The sequence below is a fragment of the Glycine max genome, chromosome 12 (genome assembly GCF_000004515.6).
Source record: "Glycine max cultivar Williams 82 chromosome 12, Glycine_max_v4.0, whole genome shotgun sequence".
In the NCBI taxonomy this organism is placed as follows: Eukaryota; Viridiplantae; Streptophyta; class Magnoliopsida; order Fabales; family Fabaceae; genus Glycine; species Glycine max.
The window spans coordinates 6,569,025-6,592,642 of record NC_038248.2 but is presented as its reverse complement, the minus strand read 5'-3'; the positions used below and the strand labels follow the sequence as shown (position 1 = coordinate 6,592,642).

The 23,618-nt window shown below is 33.1% G+C and overlaps 1 protein-coding gene across 6 annotated transcripts; it reads left to right on the top strand.

Annotated features, from left to right (window-relative positions):
- Positions 1-5,473: 5,473 nt before the first annotated feature.
- On the top strand, positions 5,474-21,986 carry LOC100788476 (syndetin). 6 transcript variants are annotated; one of them, XM_006592232.4, is made up of 25 exons: positions 5,477-6,050; positions 7,533-7,700; positions 8,581-8,655; positions 9,391-9,469; positions 10,542-10,606; positions 10,689-10,778; positions 11,238-11,327; positions 11,463-11,549; positions 11,725-11,808; positions 12,060-12,179; positions 12,665-12,693; positions 12,790-12,922; positions 13,755-14,300; positions 14,717-15,258; positions 15,371-15,434; positions 15,585-15,699; positions 15,794-15,966; positions 17,642-17,767; positions 18,721-18,791; positions 19,427-19,489; positions 20,478-20,550; positions 20,738-20,857; positions 21,220-21,297; positions 21,496-21,546; positions 21,628-21,986. In XM_006592232.4, exons 1-25 carry the CDS (start codon positions 5,808-5,810, stop codon positions 21,727-21,729), a joined length of 3,387 nt encoding a protein of 1,128 aa, XP_006592295.1. In that variant the 5' UTR covers positions 5,477-5,807; the 3' UTR covers positions 21,730-21,986. The 6 variants fall into 6 exon arrangements, 3 of the variants coding, with proteins under 3 accessions (XP_006592295.1, XP_014620085.1, XP_014620084.1); XM_014764599.3 differs by lacking the exon at positions 5,477-6,050 and having other exon boundaries at positions 7,557-7,945; positions 10,547-10,606; XM_014764598.3 differs by lacking the exon at positions 5,477-6,050 and having other exon boundaries at positions 7,557-7,945.
- Positions 21,987-23,618: the final 1,632 nt, after the last annotated feature.

Sequence of the window (23,618 nt, the reverse complement as noted above, 5' to 3'; positions counted from 1 at the left end):
GATTAAATTGATTTTAGCTATTAAAAACAAGGAAAATAAATAAATACTCTGCTTCAACAACTTGAATTATCTTTGTAATTAGATGTAACTTGTTTTGAAATATATTATTATTATTATTATTAAAAATTAAATTAAAATGTTATTATAATTTATAATAATTGAGAATAAAAATGCTAAGAAGAAATATGATGTGAATTATTACATTTTTTATAATAAGTTATAAATTATAGATAGATATTACATTTTTTATTTCTTATAAAAAATTATTTTTTTAAATTTATACATTTAATAAAACTATATGATGTGAATTATTTATAAATAAAATAAAATCATGTCTAATAATCACTGGTGAGAGATTAAAACTATATTATTTTACTAAATGTAAAGATTCAAAATGAATAAAAAATTTGTAGGAATTAAAATGAAAAATCGTGATATTTTCAAAAAGTATTGAAAGAGAGAAAATTATATACTCTGTTTTGTATTCCTGCATCCCACGAGTATTTTTTTTATATTAATGTTAAATATGTTTTTTCTCTAAGTTTTATTCCATATTTACTTTTGGTTATCAAACAAAAAATTGACCACGGTGCCTATATTTTTCCTCCGTTAATATTTAATCTGGTCTCTGCTAACAGATATCTTCCTTGAGTGATTCTAAAGTGTTACTGGTTTTTTTTTTTTTTTTGCATTGTAAAACCGCCGGAAAAAAGAGATTTCAAACACACAAACCAACAACCTACTTGAAAATTCTTGCAACATTGGAACTCATCTATATCGCCTCACTCTTTTGCCACTATTGTCCCCTTGGTTTTGCCCTTTGTGTGTGATGATACCCGTGCAACAAAAAGATTCATAAAACAATAATAAAATGAAGGATTTAACGTTTGTTTGAAAAGTGGTGTTGGGGATTGGAGAGTTTGAAAATTGGAGCTGTTTTTTGGTACTTGTGATTTTGGCCAGGGAGCTTAGTGGTTTGTAATTTTGCCTATTCTTTTGGTTGTTTCTAATTGTGGGTTATTGATTTCATTTTTTTTTTATCATGATTTAATGGGATTGTTAATTTGAGTATATTGTCTCAAACCAAAACATCTTCTTGCAAAAAAAAATAAAATTATCATACTAATAAGTTAATTAATAAAAAAAATACTAATAAGTCTATGTGTGAACAAATGATTGCAAATGTAATTATCATATCATCATTTAATTATAATATTTGATGAAATAAACTAAAAAATGATGGATATTAGTTGAGGAACTTGGTTTGGTAAAAAAAACTTGTTGAGGGACTAGAAGTTAGTTTGGTAAAAAGATGGAGACTAATATTGTTTAAGATTTGTCAATATTAAAAGTTTTTTTTTTTTTTGAAAAATTGAGATTAAAAATATAGTTTAAAAAAACCTTCACACATGATAATCACATGTGCTAACTCACATGGTTATCACATAATTATTTAATTGTGATATTTGATAATAAGAACAAAAAATGTTATCGGGTGAGAAGTATAATAAAATTAAGACCTAATAATTTCTTTGTTTAGAAATTAAAAACAAAATAGGAACAAAAACACATTTAAATTTTAACTTCATTTTATGACATTAAATGTTAATCATGATATTAAGTTACACACATTTAAGATGGTAAAAGACCTTTGAAAATTTAATTTGTTTGGCATGGGTTATTAATGGAGTTACAATAAAACAAAGTTCAAATGGTTTTTAACTCAATTTCAAAACATTTTTTCATTCATTTTTCAAAAAATTATAATTTTGGTTTTTAGTTTAATTATTTTTAAACACATTCTTCCTAATTTTGGGAATGACCTTTCCAACTATTAATATAATTGTTTACACTTATATCACCACAATTAATATTGCTATCAACGTCGTAATCACCATCATTGATACTACTACCATCACGAATGACATTACCACCACCATTAACACTAGCATTGGTATAACCCTCACTATCATCATTGTCATGAGTAACACTATTAGCAGTGTCACTAACACCTAACACCGACATTGACATTGCTGTCAGCCATCATTATCAACTCTAACATATAAACTGTCACCAACATTGTCTTTATTATAATTGTTATTGTTATTGTTATCACCACTCAAAATACTCTCAAACTAACTTTAATAAGAATAAACTTTTAAAATGAGATTATTTTGAAATTATAAATAAAAAAACAATTTTTAAAAATAAAAATTGGATGTTATTTTTATAATTTTTGAAACTTATAACTAAAAATGACTCAATAGTATGTAAACCTATTAACCACCTAGTTTTCTATAATATTTTTGGCTAACTAATCTCACATAACCTACCCACAACCCATGAAAATGATTGATTTAAGATCTTTAATCCAATCTAAAAATATGTCCAACCCCACCAAATATGTTTTTTGGTGGGTCAAAGCTAGGTTGGATTAGATTGGCTCATTTTGACATCTTTATCATTCACATACTATTTTTATCATTTATTTTTTTTCATTTTCCTCCAACCAAAATATACAGTAAATAAAATCACTTTGAAAAGTGAAAAATATAATTAGAACTACACATTATTATATAGTTATGTCTGTTTATGGTCATTATTTATGAGTTTTTTTTGTCATCAATTATTTGCAAGACCTATTATGTGTTGTGGTTGTGAGTCAATCTTTTTATACTACTTTTACTTCTCTCCTTTTGTTTTTTGTGAAAATTGATTGATTATACTACTTTTACTTTTATTAGACAAATTGATCTAAGAGGGTCACTTTTACAAACAATTTACCAAATAGGGTCTCTTCCTAAACTATTTATGAACGAGGTCTATTTTTACATGCATCCCGCCATTTGTATTGGCGATAAAGCTAAGCCGTCACTCGCATTAGCGACATACCGGTTGACGTGGAGGGTGTTTCGCCAACAACATTGTTGAAACAATTGCTGGTGTCAGAAAGAGCAGGCATGGTCTCGCTACCATGGCTAGCGAAATAGCAGCAGAGGAGGTCTCGCTAGCATGGCTGGCGATTCCACTTTTTTCTTAATTTTTTTTCTTGTTCCATGGAACAGTGAATGCAATGAAGGGGCTAATTTGATATCTTGTGATGCCAAAATGAAAAGCTAACAATTTTTTAATCCAAAAAAGAAAGAATGGCAAATGAAATGACGAAGCATATCTTTAGACACTGCCAGGAGAATACAAAAACAGATTTTTTTTACTAATAATTACACGTTTTAATTGTAATTACATGTAAATTATTATTAAAAAAAATTATTTAATAAAATGAATTAGAATCCTTATATAAAAAATCTTTTTTATTAAAAAATCAGTTTTACAAGAAATGTCATTAAAAAATAACCAATTCGACCATAAACTTAATTAAATCATGAAATATCTAAGAGTTTAATCACATGACATTATAAAATACTTTTAAAACATTCTTCATTCATATTATTAATATAATTTTTGAAGTAATTTTCATAAAAATTAATAAATTTATTATACACCATAAATTTAAATTATAATTAAATCTAAATTATGGTCTAAATTTTTTTAGAGTTTATAGTCCTTTTTCAATAACTAAACTAAAAAAATATTTAGATTCTTACACTTTTTTATACTTATATTTTATAATTAGTTAGATTATTGGTGCATTTTATGATATTTTTAAATTCAATATTTATAATAATTCCTATTTTTTTCACTAAACAAATATGAAATATATAATTAGTTAATAAACTGAAAATAATTAAATTGTTTGACAAATATTTAGCTGAAAATTATTTAATAAAATGAATTAGAATCCTTATATAAAAAATCATTTTTATTAAAAAATCATTTTTAATAATAATATACATACTAATAATAATTTAAAAAATCATATTTAGCTGCTGTGCTTTTGTTGGCGGCGCCTAGAAATAAGCTATGTCCTTTCATTTGTCATTCTTTCTTGCTTTGATTAAAAAATTGTTACTTTTCATTTTGGCATTACACGATATCAAACCAGCCCCTTTCATTGCATTCACTGTTTCACGGAACAAGAAAAAAAATTAAAAAAAAATGTGGAATCGCCACTCATGTTAGCGAGACCTCCTTTGTTGCTATTTCGCCAGTCATGGTAACGAGACCATGCCTGCTCTTTCTGACACCAGCAGTGTTTCGCCAATGCTGCTGGCGAAACACCCTTCACGTCAACCGGTATATCATTAATGTGAGTGACGGCTTAGCTTTATCGCCAATACAAATGGCGGGATGCATGTAAAAATAGACCCGTTCGTAAATAGTTTAGGAGGAGACCCTATTTAGTAAATTGTCTGTAAAAGTGGCCCAGTTAAATCAATTTGCCCTTTTATTATGTAAGTGTCAGATTAATTTTGGAATGCGAAAAAAGCTAAGGTGAAAGAGCTAATGATGTCTCCTACCTTAGCAAATTGTTTTCGTAACAATTTTTATTGATAATGTAAAGTTAAAGATCTGTACAACTTTGCTTATTCTTATTAAAAAGGCACATTTTTTTAGGTAAATAGTAATGTTATCTAATTAATTGTATCACCAATGCAGATGGTTGTTTTCATTTTTCACTCCGTACAATGCACAAATCGTAACCAAAAGAAAATTTTGAACCAAACCAAATAAAGGAATAAAAGAAAATTTCGCGTTAACATTTTTTTTTATAAAAATATTGGTATCTTTATATAAAAAACAATTTTGCTCAAGATTACTATGAATGATTAAATTCTTATTGTGAGTATTGTAATAAAAAAGTTAGTATTCAACATGACTGTACATTAAGAGTTCACATGTAAAGTCACCAATTAAACATATCAATTAATTTACACACTAATAAGTATTAATTATCTTACATTATGTATTATTTAAATCACACCATTTGTAGATAAAATCCCTGATTTGATTCTTTCAAATTTTATTCCTGATCGTAATTAAATTCTTCTGTCTTCTAGACATTTAGTCATGAAATTAATAATTAATTTATTATTATAGATTGTATTAATTCTTTATAAAAATAAATTTCAGAAATTGGTTTACTAGTTACTCCGAGTGACTATTTTAATAATACGGAGTACTTTTTTTTAAAAAGACAATATTTATTGGTAAAATACGTGAAATATTAGGGGGAAAGTTTTTCATTCCGGGATCATGATTTTTTGGAAATCATGAATTTCGTAAATTATGTTTTTTTGAATGAATAAAATAATAATTTTTTTAAGAATTAAAGAGTTATGTATATTTTTATTGGTTATTTTAATTATTATTATATAATTTTACCAAAAATAATATGATATTTTTATTAATCGAAATAAAACTGACTAAAAAACATTCTAAAAACTTAATTTTCTAAAAATATTATTTTTTTAAACTAACCTATAATTCTCGGGTCTCTCATCATACGCTTCATGCAGTATTTCATACTACTTATGCATTTAACCGTTAATTACTTAATTACTAGTCGCTGGCTTAGACAGGCAAGTTCGATGGAAATTATAGTTGATTCATGATTGGCGTAAATTTAAGAAGAGTTTTAACCAAGTCGTCTTTTCCAAGTTTTTGATCCCAAATTCTAATCCACTTATCGTCAACACAACACAAGAACCAAACCAACAAACAACGATCGCTCGCGTTCATGCACAGTGCTGTGGCCACTGAAGTAAACGTAACTAAGTCATTTCAGTTCCGAACTCACTCACTCGCATCGCATTTTTCCGTCAGATCTCGGCGAGATCGCTAAACGAAGCCGTTTTTCGCTATGAAACGCGAGTGCCGCCGCTCGATCTCGGGGTCTTAAGTTTGCGATGCAGCCAAATTTGTTTCCCTTTGGAAGCGTGCTGGGGAATCCTTTCATTTTCAATGGCGACGGCGATTTGAGCGAGGGAGGAGGAGGGATCGAGAGCTCTAGGGTTTTCTTCTTGCTCCCGTTCTTCTTGCTCTCCCAGGGCGGAGCAATGGATTTGTCCAAGGTCGGCGAAAAAATCTTGAGCTCCGTTAGGTCCGCCAGATCTCTCGGATTGCTCCCTCCCGTTTCTGATCGCCCCGAGGTAAACGCAATTTTCACGCACAATTGCTTCGCTCGCCATTGGATTCGTGTTACGCCGAATTTGATTGTGTGCTTTTGGAATTTTAGTTGTGTGTGGTTTTAGTTTTAGATAACTCCGTACGATTGGATTGTTGAAATGTATTGTGTGTTTGTTGTTAAGTTAGGAAGAAGCAGTAACTGTGCTGCTTTTAATGCGTTTGATGCGAGTTTTGGGTTTGATGATGTATGTACCGTTGCTATGCGCCTGCCACCTCGTTGCGAGTTAGCACTGAGATAGACTTTTTTATAATAAAATTGACGGTTGCAAGCTTGATTTGGAAAAATAATGAAATCCTCGAGAATATTGGCTGTGTAAGAGGACTTGGAAAGAACCATAGATGTTGAGATGTTTTTGGTTGTAGGGAATACCATGGTTTTAAATTAATCGCGGTTGCAGTTTAGTTGCTATCCTTGACATTGCGGGTGATGCGGTCGCAATTGTGGTCATGGTGAGTGAAAAAACCCTTGACTTTGCAGTTGCAATTGCGGTTGCTGACATTTTTTTACAACCATGGGGACTACTGAATAATTTGTTCAAGTTGCTTATTATATAGTGTTTTTTGAGTGGAAACTTGTGAGTTTTGGTTACAAGAATTATTACAGCTTACAAGTTGGATAGAGTTATATTTACTATTCTAAAGAGATTTATAGGTTTAATGTGAAAGTGATTTGCTAGAAGGAATTAGATTGGGTGACTGAAAGAATGGGCTCTCATTAGAATTGCCAATATTAGTTGCTATGAGAAACTGCAGAGTCATAAGGATGTGGTTTTACATATATTATATATTGTATTCAAGTTTGAATAGTATCTTGAGTATGGCTTATTTTCATGTGGTTCATCTTTAAGTTTAGTAGCTATAGGAGATATAAGGTTGATCCAATGGTTGGGGAAGGGTGAAGGGAGAAGGGAGGGGGGAGAGGTTGCAGGTTTGAATCCCTCCAACTGACATTCCTAACAAAATTAACAAACTAAAATTTGCTGGTAAAAAAAAAGCTCAGTAGCTATAATAATCTTAGTGGGCATTAAATTAATAATCATAACTATGGAGTTACATTTGTGTTCTTGCTTTTCTATTGAATGACTATATCTTTCTTCACAATCAAAGCATAATCCTCTCTTACATTGTCAATCAACTCTAGTGAGGATTCTTTTTCTCCTGATATTGCAGTAGTCTTAAATAGCGGGGATGACGAATTTGTTAACCTAGATGGTCGCTATTATTCACAAAGTTGATTATTCAGCAATCTTGATAACTTAGTGGTCTACAAGTCTTTTGAATATATCTTGTAATTTCACGCTTAAGTCCACCAGTGAACCTATTAGTGAATGTTCCCTGTGGTTATCCTGCTGTTCATGTTCATACACGTGTTGGTGTTCATGCAGTGACTCCTTATTTGTTTAAGTTAGAGCATATTTTCATGTTTTACAAATGTTGTTGAACAGGTTCCAGCTCGAGCTGCTGCTGCAGCTGCTGTAGCTCGTGCTCTTGCAGGGTTACCTCCTCATCAGAGATACAGTCTTTCTTCAAGTTCAGAAGAACTAAGTTCAATATATGGAAGCATACCTCAAGGCCAAGTAGTGGAGGAGCTGGAGGATGAATTCTATGAAGAGGTGCTACTTGCTGTATCACTCCAGTTTCAATTTCGCACTGATTTATCTTGCAGCCTCCTTTGTGTATTAGACAGAAACTATTTTCATATGGAGGTTCTGTTGTTCAATCTGGAGAGATACTTTTCTGTTTGTTTATGTTTATTGAGAGATGGCTGAAAATTTTATCTTTTGGAAGTTTCCAAATATGTCCTTGTACCAGGAGACCTTGAGATGGTTGCTAACGGTTGAGAGCATAGAACTTCTCAGTAAGAATTAGTTTTGTATCCTTAGACAGATCATTGATATAACACTTCATATTAGGAAGTTTTATATATCTGAACTTCTTCCTTGATTTTTTTAATTAATATTTGAAATTTTGAATATCCCTTTATTTAGAACTTGAACTTCGGGTAATGGGAATCCATATCCATTAGTAATCACAGTTTCTGTTTGGATTTTTTTTTTTTATTGTTTTGTTCTTTTGACTCATTTTTAGAAGTGACACAATTTATCCACTCTTTTCTCCTCTTGCCAACTTTTGCTTGTAACAGCTTCTTCTTATTAGTATACTACTATTTAACAAGTTTTATATTTTTAATATCTTCATGTTTCTACTGATTATAGGAAAACAAAAAGGAAAAACTATTTTTTTGTTCCCTCTTATGAACTCAAGGCTTGAAAGAATGGAACTGTGAAAGTCTGTTATTATTGATATCAATGTATACACTCTAGCCATTAGTAACTTGCTAATTCCCTCATAGTCTCATACACGTGCAATACACATGTAATATTCCCCATTTTGAAAATTTCCCGTTACGTTTGCACTTCAATGAAGTTTTATTCATATTTGATCGCCATGAATTATGAGGTGAATGGATTCTTTTGGATGCCTTTATTGCAGGACTTTGATCCAATTAGGCATGTTTTAGAGCACGTTCCAGTTGAAGAAAATGAGCTGACATATTTTGAAAAACAGGTGTGGTTCATGTTTCTCAATCTTGCTCTCGGTTGAAAATATTTTAACTATTTGTTATCTTTGAAGGTGAAATTTTCTTTAGGTTCTCTGCTGAGTCATTCTTCTATGTAACAAAAAACAGTTGTAACTGTTGACATATATATCTTCATGATTCCTCTTTATTTATTAAAAGTAAAATATTATTAGCTTTGATGCTCATCTCTTGCATTCATTGCAAATTGTCATCTCTTGCACTTAAGAGCAACTCCAATGCTGTTGCTTAAGTTACGTTTCAATTGAGCAATGGTACCAAAACAATATTCCACTGTTGGAGTGGTGTGATTTGGCAGCCAGCTGCAGGAACTGCTTATTTAAGCAATGGTTGCAAACCATTAAATGAGCTCATGTTGTCAGCTTGAAATCTGAATGTAATCATATGTCATGACAAATCTCATTATAGTCTCCACAGTTTGAATTTTGTTAATTGATTGAGTTAGGTTGTATTGAGGGCGAGCCCTGGTGCAGCGGTAAAGTTGTGCCTTGGTGACTTGTTGGTCATGGGTTCGAATCCGGAAACAGCCTCTTTGCATATGCAAGGGTAAGGTTGCGTACAATATCCCTCTCCCATACCTTCGCATAGCGAAGAGCCTCTGGGCAATGGGGTACGAAGTTTTTTATTGAGTTAGGTTGTATTATCCTGCTATGTGTTATTAATACTCTTATAGAAGATGTTTGGTCTTGGATTTTGTCATGTAGGCTGCCCTTAGATTGGCACAACTGGATAGAGTAGCTGAGCGTTTATCTCGCCATGTTATGGAGCATCATGAAGTAATGGGTAAGTTGAAGTGGTGAACTGAGAGAATTGACTATACCTACTTTGTATTTTAGTACATGAGTTCATGCATGTTAGATATTTTGTTTAGCATTTGTATTTTTGCTGTGCACATTTTTTTACTTGCTTATTTCAAGGTTGTCAATTTTTTATTGCTTGGGCAACATTATTATTAGGTTTAGATATGAATTTAGTTCCTATAAGTTTGCGCCTTTTCAATTTTGGTCCTTGTAAGTTTTTTTTGTCCTTTTTTAGTCCCTATTACTTTGCGCTTCTTCAATTTTGGTCCCAGTAAGTTTTTTTGTTCATTTTTAGTCCTTGTAAGCTTGCTTTTTTCTAATTTTGGTCCCTAAAAGCGAGAACTTACATGAATTTAAAATTGAAAAACTGTAATCTTAAAGGGACTAAAATTGAAAAAGTGCAAACTTACCGGGAAAAGAATGAACAAAAAAAACTCACGGGGACCAAAATTGGAAAAGCCCAAACTTACATGGACTAAAATGAAACAAAAAACTTGCAAGGACCAAAATGGAAAAATGCAAACTTACAGGGACAAAATTCATATTTAAGCCTTATTTTATGAGCAAACTACACTGATACCCCTTGTGGTTTCTTCAAAATTTACATTATACTCTCCTTTTCCCCCTTATAGTAACCCCCTTAGTTGTTTGAAATATATTACATTGACACTCTCGATATCCAAGAAATACATTACACTATGTAACCATGTAAGGGGGGTTTATTGTAAAGTAAATAAAGCAAGGATGGGTGCATTTTGAAGAAACCACAAAGGTGTCAGCTAATTTGCTTTATTATTATTAATTTCTCTATAAAAATTAAAAAAAGTTACGCTTTGGTTGACTTATAAATCATGTTAAGATCATAATTCTATCCTTATTAGTTAATGTATCAAGAAGAATGCAGTGTCATTTCTAATTTAAATTTAAATATAAACAATTTTGGTCTAAATTCTTTGAGATATTGAGAAATTGGGTTCATGCAACTTTACTGCAGTTGCCAACTTCCCATTTTCTTTTAGCTATAGAATAAGTAGCTGATACTTACTTTTGCCCAGTGAAGGGGATGAATTTGGTCAGAGAATTGGAAAAAGACTTAAGAATTGCAAATGTCATCTGTATGGTAAGCATCATAACTAATAAGAAGCTGATACTTACTAGTTTATCTATCTTGCTCTTACTGCTTCCTTTTTTATGTTTTGCAGAATGGAAGAAGACACTTGACATCATCTATGAATGAGGTTTCAAGGGATCTGATTGTGAATTCTTATTCTAAAAAGAAACAAGCTCTTCTGGTAATTTTGTCTCTCTTTGTACAAACTAGCCTTAGGTTTTGTTTTTTTTATGCATGTATTCTCTGTTTCCCAGTTTCTCATGATCTTATTTCATTGTGTTTTTAAAAATTGATTTCTTCTTATTCATAAGTTGTTATCTGGTATATAAAGTCACTGGTCGAGTAATCTTAGATCTGGGTTTCTTTACTAGTTGAGGATAGCATAGTAGATCAGCAGTAGAAAACTGTTTTTCATTTATGTATCCAGACATGGGTTCCTATCAAGACTACACCAATTCTGATCTGGAACCACATGTTTGATGTCTTAATTTGTAACATTAGTACCTCTGGTACTCAGATTAATATACGTATATATTTTCGCTGATAAAAAAAAAAAAATCAGGTATATAAAGTAGTTTAGTCTAGGATACGTAATAGCTTGTGGTGGTAACTTTGTGAATGCATCTATTTCCATTCATAGGACATGCTTCCAACCTTGACTGAACTTCGACGTGCTTTGGACATGCAATCAACACTTGAATCCCTTGTAGAAGAAGGGAATTACTGGAAGGTGAGCTTCTATGTATTAAATGCAGATTGTGGTCAATTATTGACAACTTCATCAAGTTTCTAATTTTTGTTTTTTCTGTTTTTTTATCTAAGGCATCTTCTAAGATGTTCATTTTTCATGTTGATCATTATGCAGGCATTTCAAGTCCTATCTGAGTATTTGCAACTCTTGGATAGTTTGTCAGAGCTTTCAGCAATACAAGAAATGAGTCGTGGTGTGGAGGTGAATTTTGAATAACTATTAGGAAGGATTAAGATGATTTATTCTTAAGATTTTCCTTGCATGTTAGGAGAAATTAATCTGTTACTTCTTATGTTACTGAACATATTCCTAATGACAATGCAAAGTATTTGTGTATTTAACTGTTTAAGTTTTCTCCATTGTATTATTAATGCAGGTTTGGCTGGGAAGAACTTTACAGAAGCTGGATGCTCTTTTATTGGGAGTATGCCAAGAATTCAAGGAAGATGGCTATATAACAGTGAGTGTCTATTCTTAGTTTTTTATTTGGTTAGTTTTTCCCGCATTCTTGGTTTAGTTTTTGTGTATTTCTTATTCTCTTGCATTTGTATCTCTCCTTCCTTTACCAATAATTTTTTTCTTTATAAAATCCCCCACCCATATGTGATATGATTTGTTGTCCCCATTGTATTGTGTGTGTGCGTGCAGATATTTGCTATTGTATTATTGGAAATATATTATAAATGATGGTAATGTACTGAGGTGGTACAGGTAATTGATGCATATGCATTAATAGGGGATACTGCCGGTCTTGCTGAAAAGATACAGAGTTTCTTCATGCAAGAAGTTATATCAGAAACACACTCTGTATTAAAGGCTATTGTGCATGAGGTATGTTATACATTTTCTTGCCTAACTCATGTTTAGTACTATCTCAATTCTGAAATTGTTTAGGAGGCAGGAGAGTTAATAGTATATTTTCCCCAATTGACATGTAAATAAAATTGAGTGTGAAGCTGCTGGTTGTTATTCCATGTAATTTACATCTGTAAATATGGTGACATTGTATTATTACCACTTTTCATTTCATATAAGCTTATGCGCATGTGGTGGCTACTGAAGCTTAGTTTCTTTACCTATATTGGTTCAATGAGGATTGACAGCACTTAAATACTTAATTCCTTGCAGTGGGTAGTAGGATAATTGCCCATAATTATTGATATTTGAGGCCCCAAAACAATATTATTGATTGTAGCAATGGATTCAGATTAAAGATTAGTGCAGTTGATTTAAAGGGCTGTAATTTCTCTATGCCAACCTAATCTTAAAAGGACTCAATTAATTAATAATTAATACGTTGTTGACCTTTTTTTTAGGATGAGGAGGGACTTTCGCAAAATAGTTGGTACTTTTTCTTCCACGAGCATATTTGTCATCCTTTAATGATTAGTATGAGTATTTCTATGTTAGATTGACTTCATAGTTGTCATTTCAATTCCAGGCTCACTTACAGTGATTTATGCCTTCGAATACCTGATTCAAAGTTCAGGCAATGCTTATTACGAACATTGGCTGTTTTATTTGACCTTATGTGTTCATACCATGAAATTATGGATTTCCAGCTAGAAAGAAAGGTAAATTTCTGGTTCCTCTTAAATATATTTTTTCCATTCATTATGCCTTTTCCCCCCTCTTTGCTTTGTGCATTCAAATATTCTTGTGGACTTGTACACCCCAAACAAAGTTACGTCGACTACTATTGGGTCAATCTTGGCTTTTAATTTTTAATTATTTTCTTTGCAATGGTTAGAGAAGTCGTTCTTAGTTTTCCACCCAATTGCTTAGTCCCTAATTTTAAACCTCTTAAGATCTTGAAAATATCTCACTTCTCACTCAATATTGGAAAAAACCCAAGTCTCACATCATCTAGAGATAGTGCCAAGATTGAGTATATAAGTGGGGACAACCCTCACTCTATGAGCTAGCTTTTGGAATTGAGTTAGGTCCAAATCATTCAAAGATGGTATCAGAACCTATCCTAGATCCATTAAAAGGGTCACCCATCATTTTATCCACGCACTAAGCCCAAAAGTGTTGGGCTTGAGGGAGTGTATTGAGAAAAATTCAAGTTCCACATCAACTAGAGATAGTGTCAAGATAGAGTATACAAGTGAGGGTCAACCCTCACCCTATGAGCTAGCTTTTGGGGTTGAGTTAGGTCCAAACCAACATTCTAAGACTCAACAAGTTAACATGTAAGTTAGGAGAAATCCTTGATTTGGTTTTGATGGATTGAGTAAATCACCAGTTCGCGATAGAGTACACTTCTCACAATTGTTTAGTATTTCAATATGTATCCAATGTAGAGATTGGGAAGTGGGAAGAAAGCTATATTCATGATTACAGGGTCTATAGTTGTTGATATTTGTTTTTCAGGCTCATACATATGGTTGATTTTAATCTCAGGACTCAGCAGCACAAACTTCAAATAAGTGCAATGAAGAAATTTCTTGTAGTCCAGGTGAGCCTCAGGAAGTTGATTCAGATGTAAGAGCCTGCAACAATTCTATGTCCAGTTCCGGAGATGTAATACATGGCTCATCTTCTAGGGAGGAATCTGCAACAGTGAGCTCACTGACTGAAACTAGTGGTTCACCATATAGTGATTCTCATGATACAATTAAGGAGGCTGGAAAGGAGGACAGTGCAACATCAAGCATTGAGTCCCCTTGGTACCATCTTCGCAAAGAAGCTACAACATTTGTTTCACAGACCCTTCAAAGAGGACGCAGGAATCTGTGGCATCTCACTGCAAGTCGTGTGTCAGTATTGCTTTCTTCTGCTACAGCCTATACTGCTAGCATTCATCAATTCTTGAAAAATTATGAAGATCTCAGCATCTTTATTTTGACTGGGGAAGCCTTTTGTGGAATTGAAGCAGTTGAATTTAGGCAGAAGTTAAAGGTTGTTTGTGAAAACTATTTCATAGCTTTTCATCGACAAAATATGCATGTAAGTGACCTTAAGCCTTTTCATGGTTGTTAGAGTCATATAATGTTGATCGTGATTTCTTATGTAGTTCTTTTGAGTCTGGTACGTGCAAAATGCAATGTCATTTCTATCCTCCTATGTCTGCACGGTGTCTCCAAGATGATGATGGTGTTCCGGCTATCAATAAGATTTTAATAACCGACAGATTGTTACATTCATGTAAAATTTTGTTCCATAAATTTTAAACTTGTTTACTTCTGTTGTTCTTTCTGGGTGCATGTAGGGATGTCTAACATGTTCTTATTTGTGGTTCTGTTACTATGTAATCACTAAGTTGTTGTTTGGGCTTGTTGATATGCCAAGCTGTGCATCTGACAATATCAGTAATCTGTAGTCTTGGATAAATGATTAAATGGGATTTCCTTTTTCCTTTTTAGGCTCTAAAAATGGTTTTGGAGAAAGAGACTTGGCTAAAATTACCTCCAGATACAGTACAAATGATCAGTTTTGCAGGTCTTATTGGTGATGGAGCACCGTTGATTTCTTTATCCAGTGGTAAATCAACTAATGTCAGTGCAGTCCATTCCACTAAATCGGTCAATGTGGTTCACACTGGTGCAAGGAAGAATGGGTTTTCTCACTGGATTAAAAGTGGAAACCCTTTCCAGCAAAAATTACCAACCTCCAATGAAGGTCGTGGTTACTCACAACCTAATGGATCAGTTTGTGGTGAATTTGACGGAAGTTCAACCAATAATTTTCATGATGATAAAACACCCAGAAAGAATGATTTCAATCAAATGAATGGTGCCAATTCTGTTTCAGAAGATGAAAATGAGGATCTTCTTGCTGACTTTATTGATGAAGACAGTCAACTACCAAGTCGAAGTTCTCAACCCCATCATTCAAGAACTCTCTCTTCACATGGAAATGACGAAGAGAATACAACTCAAACTGGATCTTCTCTTTGTCTTTTAAAGTGAGTTGCTTTACATTATGGATTTGGAGAACTAATTACCTTCCACCATATAGCTTTTATCAGTATTATTATTACTGGATTTAATGAGATATTGTATGTCTTAAAATGTAAGGTCTATGGATAAATATGCAAGGCTTATGCAGAAATTGGAAGTGGTAAATGTTGAGTTCTTCAAGGTAGGCATTTCTTCCCTTAAATGGCTTGCTGTACATTACCCACCCTCCTGCCTTTTCTTTTCAGGTTACACATACAAGCTTGGTGGTGCTTTTTTTTTTGTCATTTTTTCTATCTAAATTCTTTTTTCCTGATTCAGTATATTGATGCAGGGAGTATGCCAATTGTTTGGAATTTTTTTCTATTTTATATATGAAACATTTGGTCAGCAAAACGGTCAGCAAAACACTAGTTCAACTGGAAAAAGCACAACTAGCTCTCTTAATTGTAAGTGTCACGTATTAGATTCTCAAACATTGGTATCTAAATCCAATTTTGAGTTGATTAATCATTAGTTATTGAGTTCAATTGTGACATGCAGATCGCTTGAGAACAGCTTTATCCAGAGTAAATCAAGATTGTGAAGAGTGGATTAAGTCTCAATCGTCTTCACCAACATCTTTGGGTTCACCATTTGTACATACTGAGTTGACACCTACACACCCTCCCAATACAAATTTTGGTCACTCCTCAGGGACTTCTTTGGGTCTCAAGGTATTCGTGTGAAGTTCATTTTGGGAAAAAACAGTTCTCACATACTTTGTAAATTTTTTTCCACATGACTAGAATTGTGATGCCATATGCTTTAAATTTCTTTCACTGTTTATCAGCTACTTGACATTGTGTATTGTTTTTTAGGAAATCCCTCAAGGATATAAAGTGGGAATTATTGTTTTTTGAAATTTGACTCAGAAATAACACTCTACTCAAATTTGGTTGAGCAGATATGTGGATTTGACTTCTCTAAACTGAGGGAAATGCACTTTAGAGGATAAAGTGCACTAATAATTGTTGAATAGAAAATCAACAACTGAGATTGTAATTTGTTACATCCCCTCAATTTAGAGGAGCCAGAACCCTGATGTTAAATTGGACTTTTCAGTTTTCACTGCAACTTGCATCATATCCTCCATGTTAGCACATTTGGCCATCATATGGTAGTGTTGCAATCTCACACGCTTAGTTTTATTCTCATCTGTGTCAAGCTAGATCACTGGCACAAGTAGAGTGGTCTGGATCATCGCTCCAACACAGTGGATAAATGGAGTCGTGCACAAAGAACTCATCACTGGTGGAAATTGGGGGGTTGCTCTGTGCAATGTGGTTTACAAGAAAAGCCCAATTTCTGCATATTTCGTGCCCTAATTCTGTGCCTAAGCCATAATCGATTCTTTCTGCCTCTGGGTTTGAGTTCCCCCTCTCTTCCTTTGTGCCCAACCCTTTTCTAACCCTTGCTGTCCTTCTCTTTCCTAACCGACAGCACACTCTTCCTCTCTGTTCACTGTTGCTGCTTTACTCCCTTCCCTTTTGCTTCTCTGTTGCTGTTTGCCAGCATCTCTTGTTTCTTCTCTGGTTGTGTTTTTGCTGCATGTTGTGTTGTTAGGTTGCTGCTGCGTGCAGTGTTGTTAGGTGGCTGTATTATTAGGTTTCCTATCTCTGTTATTTTTTGTACATATATGTGTGTGTGTTTTTAAATTTAATTTTGCATTTTAGTTGAAACTTATGATTCATGTTACGATCCTACACTCCTTGTCTAAACTCAATTTTGACATCCTAGTAGAAAAGAGATGTTGCAACTTGCGTTGAATGTTAGGATCCGATTGGAAGGTATGGGACTTGTGTCTCACATTGGAAGGATGGGATTTTAGGTGGGTTTACAATGTCTTAGCTCTCCAACTACAGTGACTACCTTGTGGTGTGGTTCTCCCAATGTTGTTATCAATTTGTATAAGAGCTTCCTACCATGTCTGTCAGCTGCAAATGAGTGACAATGGTGGTGACATTGGCATTGCAGTGTTCACTCAGGACTAGTCTTAGGAGTTAGGACTACTGCACAGCCAGTCCATGTGGGTGCTGGGGCACCGGATGAGCATGGTGGGATGTTAGGATCCAATTGCAAGGAATGGGACTTGAGTTTCAAATTGGAAGTATGGGAATCTAGTGTGGGATTTGAGGTTCTGGGCTCTCTAACTACATCAGTTAGCTTATCAATGGAACATTTTTTTTTTCAAGGAATCTTTTCCCCCCTTTCTTATATCAATTTATGTTGTTATACTCCGTGGTGGCTTGTAAAGATATTTTCTTCATTAATGTAGTTTAGATTTTGAATCAAGGAGGAATCTGTGTTAAGATATGTTTATGTCTCTATAAAATCTTTTTAATGTTTCAGGAAAGATGTGTGGCTGTTGACACTATATCTCTTGTTGCTCGAATACTGAATAGATCTAAAGCTCATCTCCAATCAATGCTCTTGCAAAGTAATTCAACTATACTCGAGGATTTCTATGTTCATCTGGTATGTGGAATCTTAATCTTTAACGTACAGTGGGTTAACCAATTGTGGAAATTGATGTCGACAGATCTTTCAAGGTTTCTTTGTTGACATTATGCAATTTTACATTGATGAAGATTTGAAATGTTATGGATTAAATCAAGTTGAAATCCTGCTGACTAATGTTAATATTTACCATGATTCATGTCTGAACTTTGTTTGGTAATGAGGAATTGGAAGGAGGGTAATGGAAATGAACCAACGTTATGTAACTAAACCGGGGGCTAGTCTGCTACCTTTTCCCCTCTTTTCAGTGCTTTTTGCCAAACATGACACTAGAATAGAATTATGTAAAAATTACATTTTTGGAGGGCCTTATTATGCTTACATGAAGAGTAAAAATGCATACATCTGAAAATGCATGCAATGGTGGCTGTAAGGTTTCAAGTTTAAGAAACTATTTATCATGGCTTAGGAGGAGTGAGAAAACTGTGCTCATTAAACTCACCCCTCCCCTTCTTTTTTGTTTTGTTTTGTTCTATGAGGTTTATCATATCCTTTGGATATGAGACTAATCCTCACTAAGGGTATTGGGGTTGCCCCTCTAAGCACTTTCCCGCTGTTATGGCCCTGTGACATTGTAGAGAACCCCATTTTATTAAAAGCCTTTTTGAGCATATCTGTTAATATAACATCAAAGTGTTGACTTCTAGTGGATGATTATGTTTGCTTGCTAAAACATTTATTGTGTAAGCAAGTGAACTTTCTTCTATTCAAGGGTAGGGTACCCCTTGTACCCAATGCAATAAAATTGTTTTTTTTTTTCGCCGATAAAATAAATGTTTGGGTTGCATATTTAGAATATATATTTTATTGATATTTTATTTCTACTTGATTCAATTGTTTTTGCATTTTTTTTATATGAAAAAGACTAAGTATGGATAACGGCAATCTTTAATACGTAAGGATTTCTTTAGGTGGATGCTGTACCAGATCTTACAGAACATGTTCATCGGACTACAGTGAGACTACTGTTGCACATTAATGGGTAAGACAAATGTACACCTAGCTAAAAGTCTACAAGGTTGCTTTGGAAGTGTTGCTAATATATATGACTTCTGTACTATCAAATTGACATCCATCATCTGGGTCTTTTTCTTTTGACCAAACCACTTGAGAAGGGAAACTATATTATACCAAAATGAATTTAATTTAGTAAATATTTTTCTATTGTGTGGTTTGAACTACAAATATGTTGTGCTGAAAATTAAAAAAAGCCAAATATATTAAGTGATACTATATTTTTATCATGTGAGATATATCTATAATTCAACTTCATATTTAGGATTCCTTTATTTTAAAGGAATTTTTTATTCAAAACTGTTTGCAGTAAAAATTATTTTTTAGTATAGTTTAAAGATCTCAAAAACTGTGTTGTCAAATACAATGAAAGGATTGTATCTGGTGACAGATGTGCTTTTGAATTATCACAAATTATGTTATTTTTTATGCTTGTGTTTATTTGTAAGCCCACGGGTCTTATCTTTGGCCTCTTAACCAGCACAATCTATTTCAGTTGTGGAAACAAAAATTCAACCTAATTTTGAATGTTTACATATTGGAAGGTCGTTGTAACTAGTTTAAATGTAATTGTTCTTTTAATTTTTATTCATTCTTTTACAGATATGTTGAACGTGTTGCCAATTGTAAATGGGAAGTAAAAGAGCTCGGCATGGAGCATAACGGGTTTGTATTTTTGGATCATCCTTATATTTGAATTCCAACTCATTTTCCCCCTCTTTGTATTACTTGTAGTTGCTTACATTAAGTATAGGTAGTTGCTAGGTAAACAACTTATAGCACACATTACATGTACTTATAAAAATTATATACACTATTGGGATCTTGTTTTAACGATGTTCTTGAGTATGAACACTCAGTTTTTTGTGTATGTGAATGACTTTTGCAAACTACCTATCTAAAAACTTAAGTTAGGTGAAAACACAAATGGTTTTATATCTAACACATCCCATCATGCAAGATCCCTTTGGGTGAATGCACGAGCCCACCTACCTTGTGCCATAATTTTAACTTTTTGTTAGAAAAATGAGGGCAACAAGGATCAAACTTTAGTTAACTTGGTCCTTGAGGTTTAGATACCATGTCATGAACCGATCATCCCCAAAACTTAAGTTGTCGAGTGAAAGCACATGGTTTTATTCCTGATGAGGATATACAATTATAAATGCTAGTGGATGATTTTAATGACACCGAATGTTCTTCTATCTCATAAAAGACTTTGATATCTGAGTCCTTGGGCCAAATAGTGTAACTTCTACAATTTAGTTTTGTTGCTGTTTTTGAACTGCAACTATGTTAGAGTGCCAAGAGATGTTTTGTGGAAGGCCCTAGAGAAGTGTGTATTGCTTATATTAGAGCAATCAAAGAATCATAAAAAGGTTATGACATGACAAGCCCAAGAACCTGAGGTGAGGGGTCACAGCATTTCTCCCTATAATTATAGGTTTGCATCAAACTGGGTGTGCTTATTGAGCATATCCAAGAGTTAGTGTCATGTTGCATGGTTTTTGTAGATGATATAGTTCCTAGTTCCTAGTTAGGTAGTTTGCAAACTGGGTGTGCTTATACAGCAGTGTTTCTTTTTTGTCAGAATTTTATCTTGGAAATAAGCTGCATTCTTTCGGCTCTTATGACTTGTAGATTGTATTGATAGATATGTTGATTTGTTGCTGGGGGAGTTTAAGCACTATAAAACACGACTTGCTCATGGAGGAATTCGTAAAGAGGTATTGCTGTTACTCATTATCATGAGACACACGTATCAAGTGCATGCAAATCAACTTATTCCATGAATATATACACTGATATTTGAAATATTGACTTTTATATTGTTGAAAAGAATAAAACATAGAAAGCAATTTCTAGTGTTTAAACATGACTTTTGTTTGGCTAATTCTGCTTCTGTGTGTGTAGGTTCAAGACCTATTATTGGATTATGGGCTTGAAATTGTGGCTGAAACTCTTGTTGAAGGACTTTCACGGGTGAAGAGATGTAGTGATGAAGGACGAGCCCTTATGTCATTAGATCTGCAGGTTATTTCTGAAGCCATGATCAATTTTAGTGCTTTCAATAGTCTGGATTTGAAGTTCATATGACAGATTATTATATTAATAGTTATGGAAAACCTAGATTAATCTTAATCAACTATTAAATTATGTAATAACAAATTTTACCATTGTTTAAATTACTTGTCAACATTCTGCTTTCGACTGAATTTGATTTTCAGACCTTAATAGCAATCGTATCTTAAAAGTGTCAAATATGTTATGGGACAGATATGGATTCTTATGTTACGCAGACAATGATCAATAAATTGATCAACCTTCTTGCTCCTATGTCATTCTTTTTTAGTTTTCATATGCTGAGTTTGGATTTGTGTCTTTCCACATACCAGGTTTTGATCAATGGGTTACAGCATTTTGTGGCGCTGAATGTGAAGCCCAAGCTACAAATGGTTGAAACTTTCATCAAGGTAAGCAACGAAGGACATGGAAACACATTCCCACTTTATTGTTTGCAAATACAGATGAATTTTGCCACACACGGCAGAATTAGTTGGGTTTTGCTGCCCGACCTGTTTTATAAATTGGGGGATCTCACATGTTTGAAACTTCCATTGTATGTAATATATATGTTTATTACTAATACACGCCTTGGACTTATAAACCAGGCTTACTACCTTCCCGAGACAGAATATGTGCACTGGGCACGAGCACACCCGGTAAGAATATCCACCTACCACAGTATCGTTACACATCTAATTGCACGGAGGTTTTAACTAAGCTCATCCTAATTCTTGCAGGAATACAGTAAAAGCCAGATTGTTGGACTGGTCAACCTTGTTGCCACTATGAAAGGTTGGAAGAGGAAAACCAGGTTGGACATACTGGAAAAAATTGAATGAGTAACTGTCATTTGTTGTGTATCAAGTCAGGCATATAGAATCTTCTGCTCCTTTTCGCCTTTGACTTTTTTGGCAGGGCTCCGTGTAAAGGTAGTGTATATTGCTTGGCGTTTGATCCTCTATTAATTATGGAGTATTTTCCAAATCTGTGTGCGTTGGTGTCTTGTAGATAGTCCTTTGAAAATAAGCTGTTATTGTACTATAATTTTACCTTCACATAATATTTTTCCTCACGTAATTCAGGTTACTGATCGCTACCCCCTCTTCTTGACTTCTTGATTATCCACACCCCTTTGTTCATTAATATCAATGGCCTATTTCAGTTGAACGTGATGTGGCTAACATAACTCGTTAGGGAATGAATTGTCATGAAAATTTTGTATTTATCTTTTACTTTCTAAATATTAAAAAATTCTAACAAAGTCATACTTAATGTCTATGAAGATTGAAGAGAGAGAGATCCTGATGTAGAAACACGAGAGAATCCATTCTTTAAATAATTATACTCGTGGATAGGATATCATTCAAGAACTTGATATTCAGATCAACTAATCGAAACTTAAAATCAATATGCTTAGGGATAGTCATGCTTTATTACAAATCAACTTTTTGTATTAGATATATGTTTATTTCAGCATGTTTAAAAACATGTTTTAAATCTCAAAATTGATTTATTTTTCTTCTAAAATGTCAATTGAAATATATGCTAAATTATAAAACAAAAAATCAATAACGATAAAGTCTTTATTCATTAGGTAGGATGTATTATATAGTATCATTCCATTGCAAATCATATTTATAGACAATGGTTTCTAAATTTTTTAATAATTTGCTATGACTTTTGATAATTATTGTGTTAATATTAGTTTCATATGATCATAAAAGTAAGTATTGTTAAACTAGGCTTTGCGTAAAACACCACTTTCCACCCGTCGATCGTAGAAAATATGTTTTGTGAAAGATGTTAACAGTACGTATTAAAAGAGCATACTATATATTTTAACACGAATCCGATCACAAGAATTTTTATTTTTTTTTATGTTTCTTATTTAGAAAGGAAACCAAAAGAGCATAGGAAATTATATATGATCGCGCCATTTAAAAGAACGACACTGCATAATCAACAACAAATAAAGGAAGAAAGTTAACAAAAATGTCATTTTAAACACCTTTTTATTGGTGAATATTACTTGTTAGTTTTTGCGAGAATGTTAGTGAGAGGATTTGAATTGACGATTTTTTTTTTCCTTTTTCCTTTAACTTTCTTCCCAACCATCAAACTAACCTATAAATACATTTTTGTTATTGATTTATTTTCTAAAACGTTGATACTCTATTTAAAAAGCAACATAAATATGAAGTAATTTAATTGGTTTTTCAAAAAATAAATTAATATACACGGAGTTATTATTGATGTTCTCTGCTTCATCCTGTTCTAGGTTGCTTGTTGACTCCAGTTTCGACGCTAGGTAAGTGACAGTGTGATTGCACCCACGGACAGTTACATGACTTGTAGCTGGGATAAATTTAATGGCTAATTGGCTACAGAACAAAACTTGCTACAGGGTAAATCGTGAGATACTTCTTATGCTCATTATTACGTGGGGGCAGTCAACTATCCACCGGTGAAGAGATCTACTAATGAATGTCGCCGTATAAACAATGACCAAATTTTTTTGGGCTTATCACAGGTCGTAATTGGTGGCCTTTTGGTAGTAAATTTGAATGCTGTGGCAATAAACTTCCGACATCTATCCAGTTTGAAGTTATTAACCAACTAGTCTTTGAATTACTTCTCAAATATGAAGCTTCATGCCTTGCTTTCTTTTATCTTTTTACCAACGCCAAATAATTAATCATAGGTTAAATTATATTTTTTATTCTTATAA